General features: G+C 44.1%; 1 protein-coding gene across 2 annotated transcripts in view; it reads right to left on the bottom strand.

Annotated features, from left to right (window-relative positions):
• The window catches only part of LOC120029073 (sortilin-related receptor-like), a 78888-nt gene that overhangs the window by 37879 nt on the left and 21026 nt on the right, over nucleotides 1–19983 (bottom strand). For both annotated transcript variants that reach the window (XM_038974378.1, XM_038974379.1), the window contains exons 7-10: nucleotides 7099–7200; nucleotides 6544–6713; nucleotides 5229–5421; nucleotides 2991–3108 (exon numbers count right to left, since the gene is read on the bottom strand). In XM_038974378.1, coding sequence (XP_038830306.1) covers nucleotides 2991–3108; nucleotides 5229–5421; nucleotides 6544–6713; nucleotides 7099–7200 — 583 coding nt within the window. The remainder of the gene's footprint in view (nucleotides 1–2990; nucleotides 3109–5228; nucleotides 5422–6543; nucleotides 6714–7098; nucleotides 7201–19983) is intronic.

Genomic DNA, 19983 nt, shown 5'->3' with positions numbered 1-19983 from the left:
TGCCAGCAGTATCCCAGCCTGTGTCCCAGCTTGTGTCCCAAACAGCACCCTATTCCCTACATAGTGCACTAATTTCAACCAAAGCCCTATGGGCCCTGGTCAAGAGTAGTGCACTACATGCATAGGGAATAGGGTGCGATTTGGGACGCACCCGAGCACAGCGGCCAGCCCAGAGCACACAAAGCCGACAACAGAGAAAAAGTAGCTCACTATACAGGGAACAGGGTGCGATTTGAGACGCAACCATGGAGAAAGCGGCTAGTGTAGCATGGCCCTATAGCTGGGTGGCTCTATACAGGGATAGATTCTATCCAGGGTTTTTAAAACAGATGCTTGAGATCAAGAGATAGACCTATGTCTATTCTCTAGTGTGCTTTATTGTTAACATTAGATTGCAGTGTCAATACTCTGTCCTTACCATGTGCTGAACATATAGGCATGAATAATATCAAAATCGGTCTGCAGTCATTCTAGGGGGAAGGCCCTAACGAGTGTAATGAGTCTAATGTCTAACATCATATATCTATTTATCCTATGTGGATGTAGACTACCATGTTGCACCTAACGGTGTGGCGTACTGATACCTGTTGTACAATTCACCAGTGCAATATGGATTACAGCAGGTATCAAAGCTCTGACTCCAACTCTTTATTGTTTTATGTAGTTGTGTACGGCTCTCTCTCTGTGTGACACTCATCCTGAGAGCTGTTTAATGAAGCTACTGTATGTGAATGATGTTCTCCTCCCCTGCACCCCCACTAATGACCGTCGCTCTTGGAGGCCATATTAACGGTGCTTTACAAATTAAGAAATTGTATACAGGAACAAGTCACAAAACAAAATGCTTCGGTGGAAACGTTCCCCCTGATAGGTGGTGTGGGGATGCTGGTCGTGTGTGGCTGGCTGGGTCCACACAAAGAGAGCGACGGTCTGTGTGTGTGTTTGCTTGTACCCGCTGGGTGAGGCAGAAGTAATTAGTGCATCTGTGTGTGAGCGATAACATGGACGAGAGGGGCATAGTGTTTCCGCAGCCCTCCCTCCCTGCTCCTCTCTGCACTTCTCCCCGTGGCCATTATCTACTAATAATTGAATTAAGGGTTCTAGCAGCTCGCAGGGTGTAGAGGCGTCTTCCTCCTTCCAGACACAGCTACAAAGGAAATCAATGTACTCGGCCAAGCAGGCAGAAGCGTGACGAGGTAGAGACAGAGAGACAATTTTAGTGGATTAAACACAATGGATGTGTCCAACTGCTCCTCGTGTAGCACCAGTCAAAGACTATTGCTCTGACCTGAGTACACGCAGTTATACATGCATGCACACACACACACACATTCGCACAAACCATGAACACACGCACTCAGAAAAACGCGTGCATGCGCACACACACACACGCTGTGAATAAGAATTAGCTCTCAACTGAATTGCCTGAATAAATAAAGGTTAATAAAGGTTAAAAAGAAATAAAAACTGAACACAGACAAACAAGCAGGAAGGAGAGACTCGGCAGCTTTTTATGCACAGTCTCATTTCCTGTGTGATTGACTGGTGGAGGAAGTGGTCCTCTCTATCAGATCAGAGGAAGTTGCACCACCATAAGGGAAGTCACGTATTCGCCATAGAAATGGTAATTAAGTGGCCTGGCGTGTACAGCGGTAATGCCGTAGCAGTATGGGATCCCTTTAACACAACCTTCCTCTTTCTTTCCCCACTGTCTCTCTCCATCTTTAAAAATATACAGTACCAGTCAAAAGTTTGGACACACTTACTCATTCAAGTGTTTTTCTTAATTTGTACTATTTTTTACATTGTAGAATAATAGCGAAGACATCAAAACTATGAAATAACACATAAACAACCCAAAAAGTGTTAAAACAAATCAAAAGATATTTTAGATTGTTCAAAGTAGCCACCCTTTGCCTTAATAACAGCTTTTTTATACTCTTGGCATTCTCTCAACCAGCTTCACCTGGAATGCTTTTCCAAAAGTCATGAAGGAGTTCACACATATGCTGAGCACTTGTTGGCTGCTTTTCCTTCACTCTGTGGCCCAACTCATCCTAAACCATCTCAATTGGGTTGAGGTCGGGTGATTGTGGAGGCCAGGTCATCTGATGCAGCACTCCATCACTCTCCTTTTTGGTCAAATAGCCCTTACACAGCCTGGAGGTGTGTTTATGTCATTGTCCTATTGAAAAACAAATGACAGCCCCACTAAGTGCAAACCAAATGGGACGGCGTATCGCTGCAAAATGCTGTGGTAGCCATGCTGGTTAAGTGTGCCTTGAATTCTAAATAAATCACAGACAGCGTCACCAGAAAAGCACCCCCACACCATCACACCTCCTCCTCCATGCTTCAAGGTGGGAACCACACATGCAGAGATCATCCGTTCACCTACTCTGCGTCTCACAAAGACATGGCGGTTGGAACCAAAAACCTCAATTTGGACTCATCAGACCAAAGGACAGATTTCCACCAGTCTAATGTCCATTGCTCGTGTTTCTTGGCTCAAGCAAGTCTCTTCTTATTATTGGTGTCCTTTAGTAGTGGTTTCTTTGCAGCAATTTGACCATGAAGGCCTGATTCACGCAGTCTCCTCTGAACAGTTGATGGTTAGATGTGTCTGTTACTTGAACTCTGTGAAGCATTTATTTGGGCTGCAATTTCTGAGGCTGGTAACTCTAATGAACATATCCTCTGCAGGAGGTAACTCGGGCTCTTCTTTTCCTGTGGCGGTCCTCATGAGAGACAGTTTCATCATAGTGCTTGATGGTTTTGATGGTTTTGCGACTGAAGAAACTTTCAAAGTTCTTGAAATGTTCTGGATTTCATAGTTTTGATGTCTTCACTATTATTTTACAATGTAGAAAATAGTACCCCAAAAAAAAAACTTGAATGAGTAGGTGTGTCCAAACTTTTGACTGGTACTGTATGTATTTTAAAATAAATAGTCATTGTAGTTGTATGATGCTAGTCTAAGCCTTCCCCACCTGTGGCCATGATGAGCCCTGGCGCTGACTCCTTGGACAGTATGGGCATCCTGCGCAGCTGAATGTTGAGAAGCTGGCTCCAGCGCTGGGCCAGGTGGAGGGAGCAGCCTTTGGAGAGCTACGGAGAGAGAGAGGGACAGGATGGGGGAGATAGAGAAGTACCGAGAGGGTATAGAAAAGGGATGGAGGGGAGGGAGGGATAGAGAGGCGTTGTGGAGGGAGAAGGGAGAGATGGAGAGGCGTTGTGGAGGGAGAAGGGAGAGATGGAGAGGCGTTGTGGAGGGAGAAGGGAGGGATGGAGAGGCGTTGTGGAGGGAGAAGGGAGGGATGGAGAGGCATTGTGGAGGGAGGAGGGAGGGATGGAGAGGCGTTGGAGGGAGAAGGGAGAGATGGAGAGGCGTTGTGGAGGGAGAAGGGAGAGATGGAGAGGCGTTGTGGAGGGAGAAGGGAGGGATGGAGAGGCGTTGTGGAGGGAGAAGGGAGAGATGGAGAGGCGTTGTGGAGGGAGAAGGGAGGGATGGAGAGGCGTTGTGGAGGGAGAAGGGAGGGATGGAGAGGCGTTGTGGAGGGAGAAGGGAGAGATGGAGAGGTGTTGTGGAGGGAGAAGGGAGGGATGGAGAGGCATTGTGGAGGGAGGAGGGAGAGATGGAGAGGCGTTGTGGAGGGAGAAGGGAGAGATGGAGAGGCGTTGTGGAGGGAGAAGGGAGAGATGGAGAGGCGTTGTGGAGGGAGAAGGGAGGGATGGAGAGGCGTTGTGGAGGGAGAAGGGAGGGATGGAGAGGCGTTGTGGAGGGAGAAGGGAGAGATGGAGAGGCGTTGTGGAGGGAGAAGGGAGAGATGGAGAGGCATTGTGGAGGGAGGAGGGAGAGATGGAGAGGCATTGTGGAGGGAGAAGGGAGGGATGGAGAGGCGTTGTGGAGGGAGAAGGGAGGGATGGAGAGGCGTTGTGGAGGGAGAAGGGAGGGATGGAGAGGCGTTGTGGAGGGAGAAGGGAGAGATGGAGAGGCATTGTGGAGGGAGGAGGGAGAGATGGAGAGGCGTTGTGGAGGGAGAAGGGAGAGATGGAGAGGCGTTGGAGGGAGGAGGGAGAGATGGAGAGGCATTGTGGAGGGAGGAGGGAGAGATAGAGAGGCGTTGTGGAGGGAGAAGGGAGGGATGGAGAGGCGTTGTGGAGGGAGAAGGGAGAGATGGAGAGGCGTTGTGGAGGGAGGAGGGAGAGATGGAGAGGCGTTGTGGAGGGAGAAGGGAGGGATGGAGAGGCGTTGTGGAGGGAGGAGGGAGAGATGGAGAGGCGTTGTGGAGGGAGAAGGGAGAGATGGAGAGGCGTTGTGGAGGGAGAAGGGAGAGGCGTTGTGGAGGGAGAAGTGTTAGGTCAACGGTCAATGGAGACAACAATCTGGCAAAACCAAAAAGAAATAAATACAAATATAAACTATTTCCTCAGAAGTGAAGCTACATTTACATTATAGTAAATTTAGCAGACACTCTTATCCAGAGCGGGTTATAGTAGTGAGTGCATACATTTTAGTACAAGGGACACGACCACTTTCTAAAAACCAAACAGAACACACCTGTTTGCAACCAAACCCACTTCCCCTTTAGAATGCAAACACACACCGTGTGGCCTCATGGCTGTTGTTCCTAACCACTAATGTAGGTTCATATTATCCCACACCCAATTCCTACCTCAAAGGACTCAGACTCAGCACTTTGACAGTGTTACACACAACAAGGCAACTTCCTGCTTACAGACATCAACAAGAAAATAATTAAATTCTGCCAAGACTGTCACTTTATTGTCTCTTCCAAGTTTTTGCCCTCCATTCAGGTATGCCTACATTAACAAGAGCCAACAGTGGGAGTCTTGGGCAGATCTTGCTTAGTGCTGGGATGATACTAGCATCGCGACACTCGCTAGTATCGTGGAAAGGAAACAAAACCCGAAGCGGATATAACTTATTTAGGAAAACAGCCCTAATGTTGGAAACAAACATTACGTTGTCATCCAGACTCACATTTATTTATTTTCCAAGCTATAGCACACAATATTTTTCATGCAGCAGGTTTTTTAAAAGAACAAAGAGTATGGTCTGCTTCGTGTAATCCTGTTGTTGTCGCCCCGATGTGTATGATGTCACATTGCTGAAGCTGCCAGCAATGGTCTGCCAGGCAGCTAAAATCTAGGGTCTGTGTTTCGGTATCCTGTATCAGATGTTACTGTAACAGCTAGCTAACTACCTGGCAGTCCAGTGTTCCTCCCAGGCTGTCAGCGGAGGGGGCCTGCAGCAGCTCCCAGGTGCCCCCCTTGTCGAAGGTGATTACGGAGCGCATGTTGTCCTTGCTGAGTGAGCCGTTGATGAGCGTGGCCACGAAGACGCCACGCAGACCCTCCACGCGGTGCAGGTCAGCAAAGGGCTCATTGGTAAAGTACCTGGGATGAAACACACACACACACACAGGCGTAGGTACACAAACACAGACAGATGCACATATACACACAGACATGATCAGCATCAACAACAATACAGTATCACGTTCAGTGTATCTTGTGTTGTTTAAAGGAAACACGTGTTCTGCTCGTGTCACTATCAAGAAGCAATGAAGCTGCTCTCACAACACAACAACTCCAGGTAGCTGGAACCTAGTCATTTGACTAATTATAGGCCCTGGACGCATTACGCTACACTGCCGCGCCATGACAACATGGACTCAGCAAACATCCAACATCCTGGTCCCTGGGATTTAAACATGTAAACACATGCAAAGGCCCTGCTGTTGTTTACCAACACTGAGGAGAAAACACACACACACGCTGACTCATTGTCGTCACTAGGAATGCACACCAGGAGGTCCCCCAGTGCTGCAATGAACAGACGTAGAACAGCCTCCTCTCATCTCTCCTTCAAAATAAATACAGTTGGGTGGGTGCGCTTGATCAAGGTGGGTATAATTGATCCAAGGGTGTGTGTACTTGATCAAGGTGAGTTCTGTTACTTTGTTCCTAGCAAGACACTACAGATCTCATAGTGTTTTCTACTAATTAGGCTGCCTTAACTGTGAGTCACATCAGAATATTGCAGACTTCAAATAGTACTTGTTTTCTTTGAAATGCTTTGGGTGATTGATTGAGCCTGCCTGGAGTGTCAGACGGGCAGGGTTTGCACTTTTGGGACTTTTCTTTTGATTCCGTTGTGTCAGGTAAGCTCAATCAAGGGCAGCTTAAGTATTTGAAAGACACCAATACTAATTGAACCCAGATCTCGGATTCATTGTTGCTTAGTAGAATACTGCAGTGTTTCCAAATCTGTTCCTGGGGGGATACACCAAAGGGGCGCACATTTTGGTCCTACCCCAACAAAAATGTGCAACCTGTGATTAGTTAATATATCAAATCAGGTGGGTTAGTGCTGGGCCGGCCTGAAACAAAAATGAGCAACCCGATATTGGTTGATTAGGTCAAATAGAGGAAGTGGGTGTGTAAGTGCTGGCCTGGAGCAGAATTGTGCAACCCCCCCAGTAGAGTATTGAGAAGCACTAGGAATATTGTGCCTACCTGATGAGGGTGTTGCTGCCTGAACCCTCTGGGCTGTAGTATAGCACATTCTCCAGGGACAAAGAGAAGGACAGGCCCTGCGTGTCTGAGATGTACAGGTGGGTGACGTTGTTGAGGTGGTTGACACAAACAAACACCTGGTCCTCCGAGGCGTCAGCGATGTAGTACTCCTGCAGGAGAAGAAGAGAGACGTTGGGCAGTTTTCCTTATTTGGGAAGGGCATGGTGTGATTCTCCCACAACTAAAAGCTGATGATTGTAATTCAACTTTTATTATACAAAAACAGGTTAATTTTTAAGATAAATAATGTCATGGAATTAAAATCTTTCTACCGTGAGTGGAGTGTAACGCCTTAAAGTATTTTCTGTGATTGGTCTTGTGATTTCTGGCTCATGTTGAGCTGTCAACTACATAGTATAGTTATAGCATTTCCTTACAAACACATTTTCCCAATTTCATCAACGATACAGTGACAGGTTTGTTCTCTAGACTAGGAGACAACTAGGAGCCACAGAGAGGATGTTCTGGTGTGGCGAAGCAGGCCTGGAAACTCACTGTGATTGGGTGGCGGGTCATGAACTGGGCGGCTTTCATTGGCTGGCGGTTGTAGGACACCCACAGCTGGACGGAGGATGGTTCATGACTCCCCAACAAAGTCTGGAACCAACAGATGTACAATTAATAAATCAATCAATGAATCAATAAATAAACACAAAGAGCCATGGAGACGGCTTAATGCCTACCTTCTAATTATGACTAACGTGACAAAATTATTATAGAATCTGCTATTATTAAAAGGACCCCCCAGAGAAAGTTGACAACACTATGTCAACGTAATTTCCTGTCCTAGAGAGGAAATGCACGTTTAGGTTCCAACTTCGAAGATTTACTACTTAATCATATTCACAAATTGGGTGTGGGAATTTCCACGTGGTGTTTATAAACATCAGCAAATAGGGCACTGGCAGCTGGCAGTGTAGCTAGCTAGCATGCTAACCTTATCTTATCTTAGCTAATGTTCTGTTACAGTTATTTTTTACTAGGCCTATACCATATTCAAAAGATTAGCCAGTAATGGCTGCTTCTGGATTTGTCATAAGCATTGATTTAGGGAAAACTCACACAGATGGAAACAACTGGCCTATCTTTGACGTCACCATCTATTGTTACCTCCAAAGTTTTCACATCTTCCAAAAAATTGTGACCGCGAATCCGCCATAGAAAGGCTTATAAAGAATAATATGAAGCTCCGGTAATATGGATAAGTATTGAAAGATAGCTGATATGCATTTTTCTACATTTTAATGGACAACCTTTGGTAGTAGGTAGGCTGCTGGCAGGCTTTGGCTGCGGTACATGGTTCTCACAGGGGAAGTGAAATGATAGGCTACAATGACTTTGCTCATGATCATCCACACCGCAAATGACATGTTACTATAATTTCCTTGAACTTTTTTCACGAGTGCCTTTTCATTATCTGGATAGACACTTGTGGTTTCTAGGTAATGTTAGACCAATCAAAGCAGTGGAGTGTGTAGTGAGGCAAAACTTTAGTGGTCAAAATAATCCATCTTGGGGCGACGGGGGATTGCAATATACTATTACATCAAGCAATTATAACATTTATATACAGTACCAGTCAAAAGCTTGGACACACCTACTCAAAGGTTTTTTACTATATCTTTTTACTATTTTTTTTATTGTTTTTTACTATTTTCTACGTTGTAGAATAATAGTAAAGACATCAAACTATGAAATAACACATATGGAATCATGTAGCAACCAAAAAAAGTGTTAAACAAATCAAAATATATTTCATTTTTGAGATTCTTCAAGGTAGCCACCCTTTGCCTTGATGACAGCTTTGCACACTCTTGGCATTCTCTCAACCAGCTTCATGAATAATGCTTTTCCAACAAGAAGGAGTTCACACATATGCTGAGCACTTGTTGGCTGCTTTACATTCACTCTGCGGTCCAACTCATCACAAAGCATTTCAATTGGGTTGAGGAGGCCAGGTCATCTGATGCAGCACTACATCACTCTCGTTGGTCAAATAGCCCTTACACAGCCTGGAAGTGTGTTTTGGGTCATTGTTCTCTTGATAAACAAATGATAGTCCCACTAAGCGCAAAGCAGATGGGATGGCGTATTGCTGCAGAATGCTGTGGTAGCCATGCTGGTGAAGTGTGCCTTGAATTCTAAATAAAATCACAGACAGTGTCACCAGCAAAGCACCCCCACACCATCACAACTCCTCTTCCATGCTTCATGGTGGGAACCACACATTCAGCGATTGAACGTTCACCTACTCTGCGTCTCACAAAGACACGGCAGTTGGAAGCAAAAATCTCGAATTTGGACTCATCAGACCAAAGGACAGATTTCCACCGGTCTAATGTCCATTGCTCGTGTTTCTTGGCTCAAGTAGTCTCTTCTTCTTATTGGTGCCCTTTAGTAGTGGTTTCTTTGCAGCAATTTGACCATGAAGGCCTAATTCACGCAGTCTCCTCTGAACAGTTGATGTTGAGATGTGTCTGTTACTTGAACTCTGTGAAGCATTTATTAGGGCTGCAATCTGAGGTGCAGTTAACTCTAATGAACTTATCCTGTGCAGCAGAGGTAACTCTGGGTCTTCCTTTCCTGTGACGGTCCTCATGAGAGCCAGTTTCATCATAGCACTTGATGGATTTTGCGACTGCACTTGAAGAAACTTTCAAAGTTCTTGAAATTGAAGTACCACCCCTACCTTGTCACAACACAACTGATTGGCTCAAACACATTAAGAATTGAAATATATTCCAGGTGACAACCTCATGAAGCTGGTTGAGAGAATGCCAAGAGTGTGAAAAGCTGTAATCAAGGCAAAGGGAGGCTACTTTGAAGACTCTCAAATATAAAATATATTTTGATTTGGTTAACACTTTTTTGGTTACTACATGATTCCATATGTGTTATTTCATAGTGTTGATGTCTTCACTATTATTCTACAACTTCGAAAATAGTAAAAAATTAAGAAAAACCCTTGAATGAGTAGGTATATATACATGAGTGCTGTATATACATTTTTAATACAGACTAGCTCCAAAATAAGGTGGAAAAACAAATTTGCACCCCGTTTTAATTTCCTCCATTGCGCAGGTGGCCAAGTGGACACAAGGCTGTTTGGCTCATCTCAGTCACGAAGAGGAGCAACTTTGCAGCTATTTCTGAATAATAAACAACACCATGCTGGTGGGTGTTAACATTCAAATAAACCCCAGCCCTGAAACGAATGGTAGGCTGAAAATAATTTGTATGTCATATCATAGGAAAAGACACCGCACTCACAAGGATTTGCACGAAGTGGAAACTATGACTTATTGACTTAAATAATTGTGAAAAATCATGGGTAAGCTCTGGCCATCGTCTTTCAGGGCTTTTAAAGACTCATGTGATGAATCATCTGTACTGTTGGGCGGATTGTAAGCTCAGTGTGCCAATGAGAACAATCAAAGGCCAAATCTCATTGTTATGTCAGCGAGACCACTTTGTTCAAGGGAGGGGAAGGGGCTGTAATCTTTAATGAATTACAAGCAGGAAGACCAAAGCGTCGAGTCTCGCCGCCCTCCGGATCCCCAGAGAGACCTGAGACGCTATTTGCATCCCAAATGGCACCCTATTCCCTACAAAGTGCACTACTTTAGACCAGAGACTAATGGAGCCTGGTCAAAAGTAGTGCACTATATAGGGTGCCATTTGAGACGCAACCAGTGATGTGTCTCCTCTTACGTGTCAGTCTGGCAACACCGACACCATGTGATCTGCCTCCCAGGGATTGGCTAAGCTAGGCTCACATCAGCAGAATGGGACCACTAACAGCCTGTCTGGCCTTCTGCCCTCCATTAACAACTAACAGAAATATTCTCTTCATTAAAAGCTGCAGGTAATAAATGTCAAGCGTGTACACTTTATTAGGGAGGCCAAATACACAGTTTAATATGATTATATTTGTAGTTATTGAGGCGCGCACGCACGCACACACACCGATTAATACACGTATCTTTACCGAGCTGGGACAAAACAATGTTATAAAATATGAGTACAAAGGACAGTGTTAACATCATAGAGCAGCCAACAGTTTGTGGAAAAGAGATGTGTCACACAGACATGGAAATCCCACGATGATGCTAACAATGAAGAGGACAGATGGCTTCAGTAATGCACTGAAATAATACTTCAGTCTGACGGGCCACACAGACAACCACACACAAACAGGCAAAACACAGCCACACTAGTGGTGCACAGTTGGAAAGCAGGCAGAAAATAAGAGCACCAGAACATCACATAACTATTCACCGCATAGGACGGCAATCAGGTTCATGGCATCATCTTTGATTAACAGAGAGCACCCTCAAGGCAGCCAAGATAATAAATAAAAACAAACAAAACATGCGCGCACGCTCACTGAGAGCTTTCCCAGTTCCCCCACTGATGACTGATGGATCTAGGCGAGCATTCATGTCATGTAGTCTGTCTTTTATCTGATGACCCAGCAGGCGCAACAAAGTGACTCCCTGTTCCCTGAGACACAATGTGCCTGCCTGCGTGTGAGTCCGTCTGTCTGCAGGTCTGGATCCTCACAGCGCTATTCAACCTATTGATTTATCTACTGTTGCTGTTAACGTTCCATCCCCGCGACAGAGTCTGCAGTGTTCTGAAAGCCAAGCAGCCACAACAACACAATGTGGGCATGGAAACTTATTCTCGGAAAAGACTACTGCTTCAATGCTTCAATGACAGCAGGCCGGGGGGGGGGTCATTTCAACCACAGTAGCTTGACTGGCTTCCATGACAGAAAAGAGGTCTGATGATCTGTGGAAAATGGATTCTATCCACCAGTGATTCAAATCAAACCTTGCTTTAACAAGTGTACGGTGTCTTAACCATCCATCCAACTATCATGAAATGATTATTAAGTCATTATGAAGTGTCATTATGTTAATATAAATACCAGGAACAGATACTGAACACCATGAGTAGCATTCTTATTGAATTGATTCATCTTTACATATTCATAGCAAGTATATACCTTCAGCAATCTAGCTGCTCAGAACAGAAGCACTGTGCTTCCAATGCAAATGATGATATTTGGATAACCCCCCTCCCTTTTCACGTTCTATATCTAAACCAATAAACTAGAAGAATAGTAGTGGGGGGGCACATGAAACCCTGTCCTCTCCAGTCCTCCTGCAGAGCCGAGCCTATAGGAGCTGCCGTTGTGGTTTGTTTATCCAGCCAGGAGGTAGCTGTTAATCTGAGAGACATAGAGCCATTTCCCAGACCTCCCATTGCTTTTAAGTGGCATGTTTATCTCCGCCCTCCTTCTCTCACACTGGACATGTCACATCGTTTTTTACAGCAAAGTGCCCTGTTGTGTGTGTGTGTGTGTGTGTGTGTGTGTGTGTGTGTGTGTGTGTGTGTGTGTGTGTGTGTGTGTGTGTGTGTGTGTGTGTGATGCGTCACACATTGCAGTGGGAGCTGGGGAAATGTGGGGTTTGGCATCACACGTTAAGGAAGAAAGTAAAGGACCACTACAGCGTTAAGGGCTATTGCGACCAATATGGCTGCCCGAAGGAATAATGCTAGGTCTTGTTCTCTGGGTGTCGCAACACTTAAATCTCTTTTACGTGGAAAACAAAAGGTCCAAACAGCAGCTTAAATAGGCATTGCAATCTCCTGTTCAATGTGGTTGTTGGTCTGCTCTATGCCGTTATGGGTACATTAAACACGTTGGGGGTATTGACGCATCAGGGAAAGCACAGGCAACCATTCGAAAAGGAAGTCCTTGATCTTGTTACACTCCACCTCCTCTCGTCACCACTGAGACACCTTGCAAATAACAAGGAAATGTGTCAAAAAGAAAAACCTAAGAAACCTCTTATTGACATCCATTTATATTAATTAAGTCAGTTATCTTCCGGATGACTATGGAAAGGAGTAGAGGTCTTAAGGTCTGATTATCAATCATTACTCAGGGATCTATATTGTCAGGCCTGGGATAAAACTCTGCGTTTATGGGGCTTTTAATTGGCCTAAGAAGCTCTGTGCTGCCAAAAGCTCGTGATATTCATTACGGTAATCCTATTAGCCCCAGCCGAAGATATTAGTAGGGGCTGGGTAGTTGGTATGACTAGAGACGGGTGAGAGTGAGTGAGAGTGACGAGTTAGCGTTGACATGGTGTTGCTAATGCTCTGCGACTGGGCTTCGTCACTGAGCGTTTCACATGCTCACTGCTCAACCGTATCTGGGGGGGGGCTGCTCTGTGGGTTGGGTCAAGCTGTGGGGTCACAGACAGGGCAACTGTAGTAGTTTCAAAAAAATTAACTGAGTCCCTAAGCTAATGCTGCAAAGATATGACAACAGAGGCTCTTAGATATAAATATAAAGCTATGTTAGTTCCTTATTTATTAAATGTAAGGCTCTGGTGATTAATTTAACCACATTCACTGAGTGTACAAAAAATAAAGAACACCTGCTCTTTCCATGACATTCTGACCAGGTGAATCCAGGTGAAAGCTATGATCCCTAATTGATGTCACTTGTTAAATCCACTTCAATCAGTGTAGATGAAGGGGATGAGACAGGTTAAAGAAGGATTTTTAAGCCTTGAGACAATTGAGACATGAACTGTGTATGTGTGCCATTCAGAGGGTGAATGGGCAAGGCAAAATATTTAAGTGCCTTTGAATAGGGTATGGTAGAAGGTGCCAGGCGCACCGGTTTGTGTGTCAAGAACTGCAACTCTGCTGGGTTTTTCACGCTCAACAGTTTCCCGTGTGTATGGTCCACCACCCAAAGGACATCCAGCCAACCTGACACAACTCTGGGAAGCATTGGCGTCAACATGGGCCAGCATCCCTGTGGAACGCTTTTGACACCTTGTAGAGTCCATACCCCAACGAATTGAGGTTGTTCTGAGGGCAAAAGGGAGTGCAACTCAATATTAGGAAGGTGTTCCTAATGTTTTCTACACTTAGTGTAGTTTTCCATATTGTTTTTTAATTTGCCTATTTTTGATTCATGTGAATGGTGTTGTTGATTAACAAACTGCAGTCCAACCATTCGTTTGTGTTTAGCCTTTTTGTATTTAGCCTCATTACCATCTATAAAAACAATCCAAATCTACAATGGAAGTGGGAATATCACTTTCTACGAGTGGAAGTGTGAAATGATATAGCTTGGGATACAATTCTAGCCAGAAAAAAAAGACACCGTACTATCCTTTGGCTATGGAACAAATCAGCCCATTGGGAATAGCAACAGTACTTGAGACTGCAGCACACGGCAGCACTGGGCAACAGAACCCTGATGAGTGTTTGCATGAGTGGTTAGTGACACCAAGCAACAACCAAACCACAACGTCATTAACAGCACATAGATCAGTCATGTCTGACAAGCTGCACTCTCTAGCCCCGACCAACAGGAGTGCTGCTGGCCAACAGGTTGGTTTGGTACGCAGACGAGACACAACATAAGCCATTTCGCTGTTCTGACAATCTGAGCGACCCACCTTAGTATACGCTCGCCTCTATGGAGACCGTCATAGTAGCGCATTCTGTCACATGCAAATGTGTTGTTAAAGTCTGCTAGCCTTACTCAAAGAGAGTAGGGACCAGAGGTGTGGACTCGAGTCACAAATATGATGACTTGCAACTCGACTTTGACTTTAACACCAATGACTCGTGACTTGACTTGGACTTGAGCCTTATGACTCGACCTGACTTGATTCTCTCCCCAAGCCAATATTAAAAATGATGCTATTAAAAAGTGTGTAGCGCATCAACTCTTCATTTAACGGATTACAGTTTGAATCGGACAGCAGCCAATCAAATTGTGCCAGCTGAGAAAAAGCTGTGCGTGGCAGTGTAGAGGAACGTCGGTGGGTGAATTCAGATGGAGCCCTTGGAAAGTTGATACCCAAAAATATTATTTTCGGATATAAAGACTACGCTGTTTCAACAAAAAAACGGATTGCAACTTGCCTAAACATGGGAAGAAAATGATAGACGGAAGCGCAACAATTTCCAACTTTGTTCGACATTTGAAGCTGCACAAAGAACGGTAAGTCGTGGCTAATATAGCCGACAGCTATCCATCACACGAGGCTGTGTGTTTATGAGTGTGTGTAACTTGTTTGTTTCATGGGTTTCTTTTTGCCTGGCTTGTGATGTCTGGAGCCTGTATTGTTATGTGCGCTCCTCACTGCTTGCCTAGATTTGCAGATTGACTCGCCATCACGCTGTTTGGAGCTGGAAAAGATCAAATGAGCACATTTGTGGCAGAGTGCCTCCTAGAATGGTTGTGTACTCTTCCTAACCTGCTGATTACAGCGAGTGCTTGAACCTCTGATTGTGTTTATGCTTCACACAAATCCCACCATCCTTGTCTCTGCTGTCCTCCACAGTTTTGAGCTTTCTCCATTGATAATGAATGAAGAACGGCGGCTTATTTCATCTGAGGCACCGCATTCAGATACAGTTTTCCAGATAGAAATACAATATATAGATCTGTACTCGATTCTCTATTCGACACGGCAACGGCTGTTGTAGGTAATGTATTTCTATGTGAATTGCCATGTTGGATGACCAGCAGATACTCTGCTGTTTAATTCATCTACAGGAGAGCAACCACCCCACACGACCCAGCCTACCATGCCTCTCCCGCTGTCACAGAGGGGGGGGGGGGGGGGGGGGGGGGGGGGGGTCTTTCTCATGGCTACCCATGTATTTCCATGGAAATATAACATTTATTTGGAAAGTAATAAATATATAGATATTTTTAAAAGCATTCATGATTTGCGTAAATGTAATATACTAACTATTACTATTGTTAAAAACATGAAATGGTATTACATTTTGTGAAGAGCACGTTATGACTTGTTTAGGACTCGAGACTTGACGGTATTGACTTGAGACTTGAGTGCTAAGACTTGAGACTTACTTGTGACTTGTAAAACAATGACTTGGTCCCACCTCTGGTAGGGAAGACTTTATGAAGTATGCTTGTAGCTGTGAATGTTGTTTCAATTGATTTGTAAGAGACTGATATGAATAAAGATATGGTTGTTACAATGTACAAACATTCACAATACACAATGTGCATATTTATAGGGGTTTAAGAATGCATATTTCATCAAGGTTGCACAAGCTAAGCAGCAGCGCAGAACCTCAGTTCTCCATTCAGTTTCTTTACAGAAACACCACTTCCTCATGGTGAAAATGCCCCAAACAGCCCTCCTCTGCAATTGTACTTTCAGTCTCTCTCTTTCCCCTTTCCGCTACATGTGTGTGTGTGTGTGTGTGTGTGTGTGTGTGTGTGTGTGTGTGTGTGTGTGTGTGTGTGTGTGTGTGTGTGTGTGTGTAGTAATGCCAGGATTCAGATACGTGTGTTTGGCCATGGCTGTTAAACAACACAGTGTTGACTGGAGTGAGTCTGCGTGGTTATTCAGGGCTAGGTCTGAGTTTGCACAGACAGGAATCATTAACCGTAATTGGCTCAGAATAGACATGTGTGCTATCAAATGCAAACTAATATTTCAGCCTAGTTTTGATGGGATCGGTATGTATCAGACCACATTAACCCCAGTGTTCCACAGTACATGACATGGCCCATATCTCCAGTCCACATTTCATACACAGCAAAAGATATTCCTCTTTTCATGGAGGGGTCAAGAATTAAGTTCCTCTTTCATTGTATGACGCTTTATTGGACTGCATGCGCCCAGGCGAAGCACGCTGGATATTTGTGACACAGATTCACAGCCAAGGAAGGAGCCTGGGATCAAACTGTCCCTATCTGTTTCAAAAAGCAGCAGTCGTGTGCCTGTGGATTCCATATGCCAAACAACGTGCGACTTTATCGCAAACAGACACTGCTGGGGTTATAGGAGGCCAAATACTTTAGCTAGGGATAAGAGATACTACCTTTAGAACGATTCTATGCATGTGGTGGATTTATCAGGTATTTAAGCCTACCAGTTCAATATGATGGCTTTGACTAATGACTTACAGTCCTTCAGAAAGTATTCATACCCCTTCAATTATTCCACATTTTGTTGTGCCACAGCCGGAATAAAAATTGTCTCACCCATCTACAAACAATACCCCATAATGACAAAGTGAAAACATGTTTTCAGACATTGTTACACGATTTTTGAAAAAGAAATACTGAAATATCAAATTTACAAAAGTATTCACACCCCTGAATCAATACATGTTAAAATCACCTTTGGCTGCGATTACAGCTGTGAGTCTTTCTGGGTTAGTCTCTAAGAGCTTTGCACACCTGGATTGTACAATATTTGCACATCATTATTTTATTTTATTCTTCAAGCTCTGTCAAGTTGGTTGTTGATCATTGCTAGACAGCCATTTTCAAGTTTTGCCATAGATTTTTAAAGACAATTTAAGTTAAACATTAACTAGGTCACTTAGGAACATTCTGTCGTCTTGGTAAGCAACCAGGATGTATATTTGGCATTGTGTTTTAGGGTTTTGTCCTGCTAAATGGTGAATTTTTCCCCCAGTGTCTGTTGGAAAGCAGACAACCAGGTTTTCCTCTATGATTTTGCCTCTGCTTAGCTCTTCTCCCTAGTCCTTGCCGACGACAAGCATACCCATAACATGATGCAGCCATCACCATGCTTGAAAATATGAAGAGTGGTACTCAGTGATGTGTTGTGTTTGCCCCAAATATAACACTTTGCTTTCAGGACAAAGTTAATTTATTTGCTACATTCTTTCCAGTTTTGCAAACAGGATGTATGTTTTGGAATATTTTTCTTCTGTACAGGCTGCCTTCTTTTCACTCTGCCAATTAGGTTAGTATTGTGGAGTAACTACAATGTTGTAGATCAAACCTCAGTTTTCTCCTACCACAGCCATTAAACTCTGTGTGACTCTCCTGGTTGAGAATCAAAGGCCTCAGATCAGCTTGGTAAATAGCTGACAACAACCAGACACTCTTACCCACAGAAGAAGGGAAGGGGGGGGGGGGGGGGGGGGGGCCGGTTTTGACACTTTAACACTTGGTCGTAAATTAGGCAGGAGGAGAATCTCTCCCTTTGCTCCTCAGTATTTGGAAAGAAATGTTCTTTGTCTCCAAAAGACTTTTGCCACCAAAACCTTTTTGCCCAAAAAGTGACAAGTGGGAATATATCTAACATATATCTAACATCTGAATGTTTGGAATGATCAGTGGGGACTTAAGATAGGAATGTGATTTTAGTCTTCTAATGAGATAATTGTTTTTCATATAAACTTCTGCCCAGTCAGTAGCCACGCCCCAAGTGAGCACAGACATCGTGTCGGCGTGATGGAACGACCCCTTTTTCCCTGAGGATAAAAAGCCTTGGTAACAAAATGTACAACAGACCCGAACATTGCCGGGTTGCTACTGGCATGTAAAGTGGTCGGGAGCTGAACCCTGAATAATCAACCTTGAGACCAGCAGACGTGAAGCGTGAGCTAAACGTTACAAACGGTTGGAAACTCAAAACGAGGTGAAGAAGATAAAAATGCATTAAAATCTCCAGTCTGCAGCTGGGCATGTAAAAGTGGTCCTAGAACTTTGACTAAAGACACGAGGTGGGAAAGAAGAAAAGCCAGGACAAGGACATTGAAGGACATTGCGACCTCTGGTGAAAAATCAGATCCTTACACCGATCGAGCCATTCCCCATAGAAGGATCGATTGGTTTCAACTGAGAGACAACAAACAAGGACATCTACACATAAATACATTACATATCTTACCCAAACGGGTGGCAGTTCGTGTGCAAGGTATAGGATTAATGTGAGAACAGTCCAAGAATGTATCCACGATAAATGTCACTTTCTCCCTCTCTCCCTCTCTCTCTATTTTCCCCACCCCATTCTCCATCTCTGTGTAACAAGCTGTCATATCTTGTCAGTCCACTAGGGTCTTTTATTTCATGCAAGTGTGTACAGTCGTGGCCAAAAGTTGAGAGAATGACACAAGTATTAATTTTCACAAAGTCTGCTGCCTCAGTTTGTATGATGAAAATTTGCATATACTCCAGAATGTTATGAAGAGTGATAAGATGAATTGCAATTCATTGCAAAGTCCCTCTTTGCCATGCAAATGAACTGAATCCCCCCCCAAAAAATCCACTGCATTTCAGCCCTGCCACAAAAGGACCAGCTGACATCATGTCAGTGATTCTCTCGTTAACACAGGTGTGAGTGTTGACGAGGACAAGGCTGGAGATCACTCTGTCATGCTGATTGAGTTCGAATAACAGACGGGAAGCTTCAAAAGGAGGGTGGTGCTTGGAATCATTGTTCTTCCTCTGTCAACCATGCTTACCTGCAAAGAAACATGTGGCGTTATCATTGCTTTGCACAAAAAGGGCTTCACAGGCAAGGATATTGCTGCCAGTAAGATTGCACCTAAATCAACCATTTAGTGGATCGTCAAGAACTTCAAGGAGAGCGGTTCAATTGTTGTGAAGGCTTCAGGGCGCCCAAGAAAGTCCAGCAAGGCCTCCCGGGTGGCGCAGTGGTCTAAGGCACTGCATCGCAGTGCTAGCTGTGCCACCAGAGATTCTGGGTTCGAGCCCAGGCTCTGTCGCAGCCGGCCGTGACCGGGAGGTCCATGGGGCACCGCCAGCGTCGTCCGGGTTATTACAAATTCTGACAAACTCCAAGCATTGATTATGCAAGAATGGGCTGCCATCAGTCAGGATGTGGCCCAGAAGTTAACTGACAGCATGCCAGGGCAGATTGCAGAGGTCTTGAAAAAAACACTGCAAATATTGACTCTTTGCATCAACTTCGTGTAATTGTCAATAAAAGCCTTTGACACTTATGAAATACTTGTAATTATACTTCAGTATTCCATAGTAACATCTGACAAAAATATCTAGACACTGAAGCAGCAAACTGTGGAAATTAATATTTGTGTGATTCGGTATTACTATTTAGTTAGTTATTAAATAAACAATTAAATCAATTTGTGTAGTACTGAATAGTCAGAAAAGGCTGTGGTTCTTGCGGATTCAAGAAGCCTGCCACGTTCCAAATGAGACTGATATGAGGTAATGACTAATAAGTGACTGTTATCGATATATATCTAGAGTTTAATTCAGGAGATGGTAACTTGTTAAACAACTTCTTCCGTGGTGCCCAAAATTCCTAATGAGTTAATTGTTACATGACTCATTTAAATGGGGTAACAATTAAACATAGTTAGTGGATTAAATAAATAACAGTCATCAGATTAATGAAGGTCACGTCACGACATCTGTAACTGTTTTAAAGTCACCATTGGTGAAATCCCTGAGCGGTTTCCTTCCTCCCCGGCAACTGAGTTAGTAAGGACACCTGTATCTTTGTAGTGACTGGGTATATTGATACACAATCCAAAGTATAATTAATA

Source organism: Salvelinus namaycush, chromosome 34, assembly GCF_016432855.1.
Source record: "Salvelinus namaycush isolate Seneca chromosome 34, SaNama_1.0, whole genome shotgun sequence".
Classification (NCBI taxonomy): Eukaryota; Metazoa; Chordata; class Actinopteri; order Salmoniformes; family Salmonidae; genus Salvelinus; species Salvelinus namaycush.
Note: the sequence above shows the minus strand (reverse complement) of the source record. Positions and strands in the feature narration are given on the sequence as shown.